Source organism: Anabrus simplex, chromosome 4, assembly GCF_040414725.1.
Source record: "Anabrus simplex isolate iqAnaSimp1 chromosome 4, ASM4041472v1, whole genome shotgun sequence".
In the NCBI taxonomy this organism is placed as follows: Eukaryota; Metazoa; Arthropoda; class Insecta; order Orthoptera; family Tettigoniidae; genus Anabrus; species Anabrus simplex.
The window spans coordinates 306,191,733-306,202,721 of NC_090268.1; the positions used below are offsets into that span (position 1 = coordinate 306,191,733).

The following is a 10,989-nucleotide window of genomic DNA, read 5'->3' on the forward strand; positions in this document are numbered from 1 at the left end:
TCCATATAGAGGGCTCCTTCGAGATCCCACCTTATAGAAACCCTAGACGAACCAACTGGACGTCTTTTAGGGAGGACGTGAGGAGGGGACTGGAAGGAGGACCCTCAAATATAATTAAGAACAAAGAGGAGCTGGAGCTTAGTGTGAGCTTTCTCACACAAATACTGGTTACCTCTTATGAATTAAACTGCCCAGTTGTTAAGGCAAAAAGAGCAACAGGAAGTTTCAAGTGGAATAGTTATCTTGAACACCTGAGGAGAAACACACGAAGGCTCTGGAATAAATACAGGGAACTTCAGGATCAAGAAAGCCTAGATTCTTATAAAGAATCACAAAGAAGGTATAAGTCAGAAGTCAAAAAGGCTTCTAGGAAATCTTGGAGACAGTTTTGTGACTCCATTGAAAGTCAACATGAAGCGGCAAGGCTTCATAAAATTCTAACCTTGGATGGAAGGGCAAGGCTGGGCTCACTGGAGTCACCTTCGGGCGGATACACATCCACAGAGAGGGAGACCATGAACCTACTGCTTGATGCCCACTTTCCAGGTTCAGCAGTCACGAATAGTGAAGTAGAATCGAGCGGATCCTTCAGACCCGATAGAAGTGGCTGGAAGGAAGCCGCAGAGATTGTTACCCACAGAAGGGTGAAGTGGGCATTAGAATCTTTTGCCCCTTACAAAAGCCCAGGAATGGATGGGATCTTCCCGGCGCTTCTTCAGGAAGCGGGTGAGGTCCTTATACCATACCTGGTCAGAATTTTTAGAGCCTGTCTCACTATGGGGTACGTGTACTCCTTGTGGCGTCAGGCGAAGGTAGTATATATACCTAAACCCGGAAGGTCTTCATATACTAGACCTAAGGATTATAGACCCATCAGTCTAACGTCTTTTCTTCTTAAGACCTTGGAAAGACTAGTGGATAGACATATCAGGGAGAAAGTTTTAAGAGACTGTCCCCTGCATCCTCATCAGCATGCATATCAACCAGGGAAGTCGGTTGAGACGGCACTACACCAGCTAGTTTCTAGGCTGGAGAGTGCCTTGGATCAGCAGCAACTTGCTATGGTTGTATTCCTAGATATAGAAGGGGCCTTTAACTACACATCTTTGGGCTCCATAGAACTTAGTCTAGAGAGAAGAGGAGTGAGCAGGATGCTCATAAAATGGATTATGGCCTCGCTGCAGGGCCGTCAAGTTCTGTTTACCCTCAACGCAGTTATGTTGAGAGCTAATATAGACAGGGGGTGTCCACAGGGAGGAGTATTATCACCAACATTATGGTGTCTGGTAGTGGGTGAACTACTTACCAGGTTAAATGTTGGAGGAATTTACGCCCAAGGCTATGCAGATGACATTAGCCTGATGGCGGTTGGAAATTTCCCCAAGTACGGTCTCAGAGCTCGTACAGAGCTCCCTACGTAGGGTGGAAAGATGGTGCCACGACACGGACTTGTCGGTTAATCCCGACAAGACGGAGCTCGTGGCATTTACCAGGAGGAAGAGGCTAGACGGACTGTCAGAGCCTTTCCTATTTGGGAAAAAATTAGTTAAGACAACCTCAGTTAAGTACCTAGGGGTAATCCTTGAGGCAAGACTGAGCTGGAAGAAACACATAGACCATAAGGTGGATAAGGCTCGCAAGATTATGTGGGCCTGTCGCAGGGCCGTTGGAAAGACCTGGGGCCTAGGACCTAAGGTGGTCCAGTGGCTCTATATTTATATTGTATGGCCCACGATCACCTATGCATCTTTAGTCTGGTGGCCAGGCTCGGAGAGTAAAACTGTGACCACCAAGTTAAACAGTGTCCAAAGACTTGCGTGTCTAGGAATAACAGGGGCACTGGATACTACACCATTATGTGCAATGGAGGCCATCCTAGGTCTTCCCCCCTTACATCTATATGTTAAGGAAATAGCGGGAATGAGTGCCTACCGCCTTTGGTCACTCGGAGGATGGTCCTTCAAGAATCCGAATAGAGGTCATGCCTCTATTCTCACAAGGCTTCACCAGACTTGCCCTATGACAATGATGATTGGGGACCTGATGAAGCCTAGCTTTAATTTGAACTATAAATTCACAGTGGTGATACCCACAAGGGAGGAGTGGGCCGCAGATGCTGGGGCCCGTCTTAGGTCTGGGGGCTGTACATGGTACACAGATGGCTCGCGGACAGAGACGGGCACAGGCGCCGGGGTCTGGGGGCCTAAGACAAGGCTCTCCCTACCTATGGGTAAATACGCTACTGTTTTCCAGGCCGAAGTATATGCAATACTGGCCTGTGCTGTATATATACGGAAAATGCCTGGACACAGAAGATGTATCACTATTTGCAGCGATAGCCAGGCAGCGTTAAAAGCACTATGTGCAGTTAAAACAACATCAAAAATGGTATGGGAATGCCAAAGGATGTTAGATCAGCTGTGTGAATTTAGCTCAGTTACCCTATTATGGGTCCCTGGGCACACAGGTATCAGTGGAAATGAAGAAGCTGACAAACTAGCGAAACAAGGCTCAAAAGGTCCTTTTATAGGACCAGAGCCCTTCCTGGGAGTGTCACTCCGAAGCGTGAAACTGGTAATATCCCAGTGGACAAACCAGTCTCACTTAGACATTTGGAAGAGGTTAACTATAGCAAGGCAGGCACGTGAACTTATCAAAGGGCCTAGCCAAAGTTATAAAAAGGTCCTGATAAATTTGAATAGGACCAGAATGCGAATGGTAGTTGGACTGTTGACAGGCCACAATACCTTACAGAGACACCTACACATCATGAAAATCAGTCAGGATCCGATGTGTAGAAGATGCGGTAGGGAGGAGGAGACCTCCGCGCATGTGTTATGTCAGTGTGAGGCTCTTGCAAGCACTAGACCACATTTCGTGAGCCTGGAAGACATCAGGAATGCCAAAATCCGGACACTGGTATCCTTTATAGGAGCACTAGGTCTGGACTAGGCAAACCCGTTTAAGGGACACAAAGGGTCTTCACAGACCTACGTGTGGAGCCCTGCGAAGGCAGGGTTCACCCATTCTTTATCTATCTATCTATCTATCTATCCAGGTAAATACCAAAGCTGGCAACCTGCTATGAGGAGGAGAGAGACTTTGTAAATAGCCACTAATTAGGAAAGTGTTGTAATTCATTTTTTGTATGTGTGTAGCCTACTAAGTGGGTCATCCCACATTAAATTGGAGTGATATAACAAACAAGGTTTTATTTGTAGCAAAAATGTTTTTTCTCCACAATTTGCTTTTCATCACACGACACAGATAGGTCTTACAGCAACAATGGAATAGGAAAGGGCTAGGAATAAGAAGGAAGTATCTATGGCCTTGATTAAGGTACAGCCCTGGCATTTGCCTGATGTGAAAGTGGGAAACCATGGAAAACCATATTCAGGGCTGCTGACAGTGGGGTTCGAACCCACTATCTCCCGTATGCAAGCTGATAGCAAGCAAAACTGTACCTAGTTTTCCTTTCTCCAAAAGGTTCTTTGATTTTCATATACTATGCCTATGCTGGGCTTGTACTAACACTTTTCAGCTTTCAACCATTCCTCCTTAGATGCCTTGCACTTTCTATCAACAATACTTCAATACTGTCCTGCATCAGTCATAATGTATGTTTTGTTGTTGTTGTTTGAGTCATCAGTCCATAGACTGGTTTGATGCAGGTCTCCATGCCACCCTACCCTGTGCTAACCTTTTCATTTCTACATAATTGCTGCATCCTACATATGCTTGTCATATTCATACCTTGGTCTACCCCCTACCGTTCTTGCCCCCTACACTTCCCTCAAAAACCAACTGCATAAGTCCTGGATGTCTTAAGATGTGTCCGTATTCTGTGGAACGAAGAGGTAAAAGAAGGTGCGGGCTTGAATGGGTCTATCTTTGACAGTCAGAAGACTTCTCTTCTTCTCGTCAAATTTAGCCACAACGATGTCCTCTCACCAATTCGATTCGGTATCTCTTCATTTGTGATTCGATCTATCCATCTCACCTTCACAATACTTCTGTAACACTACATTTCAAAAGCTTCTATCCTCTTTCTTTCTGAGCGAGTTATCGTCCATGTTTCACTTCCATACATTGCCACACTTCAAACAAAGGTCTTCAAAGACATATTTCTAATTCCTATATCAATATTCAAAGTGAGCAAATTTCTTTCCTTACGAAAGGTCTTCCTTGCTTGTGCTAGCCTGCATTTTATGTCCTCCTTACTTCTGCCATCGTTAGTTATTTTACTACCCATGTAACAATATATTTTTTTTTTTTTTTTGCTAGGGGCTTTACGTCGCACCGACACAGATAGGTCTTATGGCGACGAGGGGATAGGAAAGGCCTAGGAGTTGGAAGGAAGCGGCCGTGGCCTTAATTAAGGTACAGCCCCAGCATTTGCCTGGTGTGAAAATGGGAAACCACGGGAAAAACCATTTTCAGGGCTGCCGATAGTGGGATTCGAACCTACTATCTCCCGGATGCAAGCTCACAGCCGCGCGCCTCTACACGCACAGCCAACTCGCCCAGTGTGTAACAATATTCATCTACTTCCTTTAAGAATTCATTTCCTAATCTAATATTTCCTGCATCACCTGACTTTGTATGACAGCACTCCATTACTTTTGTTTTGGACTTATTTATTTTCATCTTGTACCATTCAGCAACTTCTCTAGATCTTCTGCCGTCTCAGATAAAATAACAATATCATCGTTAAATCTCAGGGTTTTCATTTCCTCTCCTTGGATTGTGATTCCCTTTCCAAATTCCTCTTTGATTTCCTTTACTGCCTGTTCTATATTGGCCTACACTCATTTCCTTGATTCCTTTTTAACATCAAATGGAAGCCAAATAATATCTCATTTTCTACAAGTCATATTGAACCGCTGAGCTTAAAATACTTAAAAGCAAACACCCAATAACACGTTTACACTCTGTCACTAAATGTCATAAACTGCTCCTGTTCCTTGCTTCACAACCTGCACCAATATTTGGAAGGCGATTACCCTTGGACTGGGAATTTCCATTTGCAAGGGTATTTCCCAGGGTACAGTTCATCAATTATTAGGTTAATATAAATAGATTATTGAATGATTTAATTAGGTAAATTGTCCAACTTGTTGGCTGAATGATCAGCGTACTGGCCTTCAATTCAGAGGGTCCCGGGTTCGATTCCCGGCCGGGTCGGGGATTTTAACTTTCATTGGTTAATTCCAAGGGCTCGGGGGCTGGATGTTTGTGCTGTCCCCAACATCCTTGCAACTCACACACCACACATAACACTAACCTCCACCTCAGTAACACGCAGTTACCTACACATGGTAGATGCCGCCCACCCTCAACAGAGGGCTGCACTCGGCTAGAAATAGCCACACAAAATTAAATTAAGTATTGGGTAAGTTTTACAGTAATATAAATAAATTTGGAATTCAAGAGTACAAATTGGGGCAAATATTCATCTATACGAAGAGGAATTAGGGTTTGGAATAATTTATCAAGGGAAATGTTCGATCAGTATCCAAGTTCTTACGTAAGAAAAAATCTAGGTAAACAACTGATAGGGAATCTGCCACCTGGGCAACAGCCCTAAATGCAGATCACTGATGACTGTGAACACTGAAAAGGAGGGGGGACAAACTGCAGCCTTGCCTCACCTCTTTCTGGATTGCTACTTCTTTTTCATAGCCCTCGATTCTTATCACTGCTGACTGATTTTTATATAGATTGTAGATAATTCTTCTTTCTCGGTACCTGATCCCGATCACCTCCAGAATCTCAAATAGCTTGGTCCAATCAACATTATCAAATGCCTTTTCTAGGTCTACGAACGCCACGTACGTGGGCGTGCCCTTCTTAATTCGATCCTCTAAGATCAAACATAAAGTCAGGATTGCTTCACGTGTTTCTATATTTTTTCTGAAGCCAAACTGATCTTCTCCCAACTCAGTTTCAACTTGTCTTTCCATTCTTCTGTAAATAATACATGTTAGAATTTTGCAGGCGTGAGATACTAAAATAATGGTGCGGTAGTTTTCATACTTGTCAACACCAGCTTTCTTGGAAATAGGTGTAACAACATTCTGCCGAAAATCGGATGGCACTTCTTCTGTCTCATACATCTTGCACACTAAATGGAATAACCTCTCCATGCTGGTTTCTCCTAAAGCAGTTAGTAATTCAGAGGGAATGCCATCAATTCCAGGCGCTTGGCTCCTATTTAGGTCCCTCAAAGCTCTGTCGAACTCTGACCTCAAAATTGGATCACCCATTTCATCAGCATCAACAGCTTCTTCTTGTTCTAGAACCATATCATCTACGTCCTTACCTTGATACAACTGTTGGATATGTTCCTGCCATCTTTCTGCCTTGTCTTCTTTCCCTAGAAGTGGTTTTCCATCTGAGCTCTTAATATTCATACATCTAGTTTTCCTTTTTTCCAAAGGTTTCCTTGATTTTCCTGTATGCAGCATTACCTTTCCTAGGACCATACAACTTTCAACATCCTTGCACTTCTCCTTCAGCCATTCTTCCTTAGCTGACCTGCACTTTCCATCCACTTCATTCTTTAATCACCTGTATTCTTTTCTGCCCTCTTCATTGTTTTGCATTCTTGTAGTTTCGTCGTTCATCGATCAGGTCTAGTATCTCTTGAGTTATCCATTGATTCGTAGTTGATATTTCCTTTCTTCCTAACATTTCTTCAGCAGCCCTACTGACCTCATTCTTCATGACTCTCCATTTTTCTTCTACTGTGTTTCCTTCAGCCTTTCCATTTAGTCTCTGTTCAACATGTTCCTTGAAACAATCCTTCAGAGTCTTTTCTTTCAACTTGTCTAGATACCATCTCACTGGATTCCTTATCTTCAATTTCTTCAACTTCAGATGGCATTTCATGACCAACAAGTTGTGATCAGAATCCACGTCTGTTCCTGGGAAAGTTTTACAATCCAACACCTGGTTTCTGAATCTCTGCCTAACCATAATGGAGTCTATTTGATACCTTGCAGTGTCTCTAGGTCTCGTCCATGTGTACAGCCGTCATTTGTGGTGTTTGAACCAAGTACTAGCAAGGACTAAATTGGTGCAGAATTCAACCAGCTGACTTCCTCTTTCATTCCTCTGTCCCAATCTGAATTCCCCTACTGCATTACCTTCTCTTCTTAGGCCTACCACTGCATTCCAGTCTCCCAACACAATTAGATTCTTGCCACCTTTCACATACTGTATTAAATCATCTATTCTTCATATATTCTTTTGATTTCCTCATCATCCACTGAACTAGTAGGCATATAAACCTGCACTATTGCAGTGGGCATTGGTTTGGTGTCTATCATGACAACAATAATCCTTTCACTATGCTGGTTGTAGCAGCTTACCTGCTGCCCTACTTTCTTACTCATTATTATACCAACTCCTGCATTTCCCCTGTTTGATTTTGTATTGATAATTCTGTAGTCACCTAACCAAAAATCCTGCTCTTCCTGCCAACGTACTTCACTTATACCAACTACAGCTAACTTTAGTCTATCTATCCCCCTTTTCAGATTCTCTAACCCACCACAACGATTCAAACTTCTAACATTCCACGCTCCAACTCGCAGAATGTTAGTATCCATCTTCCTGATCTGAAGATCTGAATGGGGGACTATTTTACCTCTGGAATATTTTACCCTGGAGGAAGCCATCATCAGTAGTACATCATTCATACAGAGAGAGCTGCATGTCCTCGGGAGTTATTTAAGGCTGTAGTTTCCCGTTGCTTTCAGACGTGCAGCAGTATCAGCAGAGCTAAGCCATATTGAGTATTATTACAAGGCCATATCAGTCAATCATCTAGACTGCCGCCCTTGTAACTTCTGAAAGGTTGCTACCCCCCTTTCGATGAACCATTCGTTAGTCTGGTCTCTCGACAGATACCCATCCGATATGGTTGCACCTGCGGCTCAGCTATCTGCTTCATCATTGGGTCACGCAAGCCTCCCCACCGCGGCAAGGTCACATGGTTCAGAGGGCAGGATATATGGTATATAAGTTATGGTAAATCTTATAAATCTTACCTCGCACAACATACAGGAGAGATAAAAGTGTTCATTGTCAGTGTGAAGATACATCAACCCATTCTAAGTAGTATTTTACTTTTAGATTAAAATATCTTTAAACTACCAACATTTTGAAAAGTAGGCAGATGGTAGAATGCTGCTAATGGCTGATGTATTCAGCATGGTGTCACTCCCAGAATTCAACACAGATATGTTTCATTACCAAAAGTGTCATCAACAATACTTAAGGATGACTATAAATTATGCGCTATTATTAATTACACCAATGGTTTGCCATATAATAGTGACCTTACAAGTGGTGCCACACTCTCTTCGAGAGGCTGTTTGCTAAGCACGGTCTCCCAGGATTTACCTGAACAGGTCCCAGCCACAATGATTGTCAGACATCAGTGTTCACCTCCGTAGCATAATGTTAAAAAAAAATGCTATTTGTTCAGGGCGTCGACCTATAGAGATCTTTTGCCCCTACTTGCACCATGTGATATGAACCTGCGTGTAATTGGAATAGAGGAAGTGTAGAGTGTTGATAGTGAGGAAAGGAACATTAAGGATGACACAAACACCCAGTCCCCAGGCCAGAGATATTAATCATTTACAATTAAAAAACCCTGACCCAGCTGGGAATCGAACCTGGGGCCGCCGGGTGAGAGGCAGTAGTGTTATTAACATGCCTCATAAAAGTTTGATTGCATTAATATCTGCACAGGCCAGTCTATTTGCCTGATAATGTAGGCCCTATCCTTGAAGATACTGATGCACTATCATAGTAGGATGAGATCTTACACTGTCATCTGTTACAAGGAATTGGTCTTCAGCTTAAGTCAGTGTAGTGTCTAACTTAATTAGGGCATCTATAATGATATGCAGCATAACACATGCCAGCATGGTATAAATGGGAACAAAAGGAGTCCACCAATCAACCATAATTCAGCTCACATTTCACATTTTATCACAAATGGATAAACTTAGTTGTATTGCTGGTTTTGTCCAGAGACGTACCATTCTTTTGTACTGCATGTCTGGCATCTTCAGCTCTCAAGCCAATCAGAGTATCATTATTGAACATCACATTCTTCCATTCTTGAATGGTCCAATATCGATAAAAAAAAAAAAAAAAAGGGCCTGGTTCCTTGAATAAACTTGGGTCCCTTGGCACAGAGCAAAGCATCTTCACATGTAAAACATTTGAAATAGATGAGATGTGACGACGGCAGTAAATGAAGACTGTTTTTGTTCTGTTTTGTTTTCATGCTTGTCTTTCTATTTTCTTTCTGTTCCTCCCTCTTCCCACACGGATCCGTCATTATTAAGTAATATACAGACAGAAAAATGAACAGGAACATGCAATAGGATGAACACAATAACTGTTTTTAAGAAGGCCAGAATGTGCACCTGAAGAGGAAGTAATAGAAAAGGAGATAAGGAAAAATATGAAAACACAAAAGGACAAGGGCAATCTCCACACATTTGTACACTGCTATCCTCAAATTCCCAAATCTTCCACATCCATTTCTGCTCTTCATATCCAGTTTCCCTATTTTTCTCTGCATGACTTGATTCATCACTTGTTTGTTCCTTTCCATTATTTAACTAGCGCATAGGTTATGATTTCACATGTCAACAACAACAGGTCACTAAGGATCAAAATCCAAACGAATGACAGCTAAGGAAAAGAGGAAATGAGAGCAAGCAAATTTGTAGTCACTGTTGACTGATTTTAGGAGTGAAAGATATATTTGATCATTTATCCTATACTCCATGTAGTATGGGAAGTAACTATGTTATTTGAAGATACTATGTGTAACTTTATGTGGACCCAGGATAGCATAAGTGTTCTGTGCTTTAAAAGAAATACTATATTCACCAGCATTCTTCTTGAGCACAAGTGGGAAAAGAGCCACTCGCAATAACAGCTATCAGTGACTGCAATCTAAACTGAAATCAATGAATCCCAGTTTTTTTTTTTTTTTTTTTTTTTTTTTGCTAGTTGCTTTACGTCGCACCGACACAGATAGGTCTTATTGCGACGATGGGGCAGGAAAGGGCTAGGAGTGGGAAGGAAGCGGCCGTGGCTTTAATTAAGGTACAGCCCCAGCATTTGCCTGGTGTGAAAATGGGAAACCACGGAAAACCATTTTCACCTTCCCAGTTCTATCTTGGAACATAACCTAATTGCACTATGAAGACGAGCCAGAAAGTCCATACCAGCTTCCAGCACAAAGTACTCAAAAAGTGAGATTAACTTCGTAAACGGTCTATATCTACAAAACAAAGCAAATTAAACAGTAAGTGGAAGAGGTTAAAAGGAAATCACTCAGTATCTGGTAAATGGGTACAATAACCTACCGGTGTGTAATCCGCTGAACGGATCACAACCTCGAAACTACCGAATTCTGTGCCTTCTGAGGCAGTAACAACATTGAAGTACTGTTTATATACCTGTACACGTTTAATTAGTTTTAGTTTAATATTTATAAACTAATTCTATTGAGTTACTTACTGATATCGTGTAACAACAACCAAACAACGATAGAGGCACAAAAAGAATCGTTAAACTCGCATACATTTTACAACAAATAAAGGAATTAATCTAAATTAATTCACGAACAGAAACACACGCACGACACAATTCGTCCACACCAGTCGGCAACACCAAATACAGTAGAGGCAACACCTCCTTGCTCTCCTTCACACACAAAAACAAACATAAACAGCTGATCCCAAATTCCCATGGACAAAAACCACAACAAAACGTCGATAAGAATAAGATCAACATCGATTAATCACTACGAATACATTACACACCCTTACTCAACGAGAATTCATAGAATGACAGATGAAAATGAATGTATAATTAATTAGTGATTAACTAAAAAGTATTAGTTTCTGTTACTAATCAATAAATATCTTGTTAATAAACCAAAAGCCACCC

At 42.0% G+C, this 10,989-nt stretch overlaps 1 protein-coding gene across 1 annotated transcript in view; it reads right to left on the minus strand.

Annotated features, from left to right (window-relative positions):
• Window positions 1-10,781, minus strand: part of LOC136872676 (putative GPI-anchor transamidase) — a 57,579-nt gene extending 46,798 nt beyond the window's left edge. Inside the window, exon 1 of the mRNA XM_067146488.2 lies at window positions 10,558-10,781. Within this exon, the coding sequence (XP_067002589.2) occupies window positions 10,558-10,623 (66 nt within the window). The 5' untranslated portion in view covers window positions 10,624-10,781. The remainder of the gene's footprint in view (window positions 1-10,557) is intronic.
• Between the last annotated feature and the right edge of the window lie 208 nt (window positions 10,782-10,989).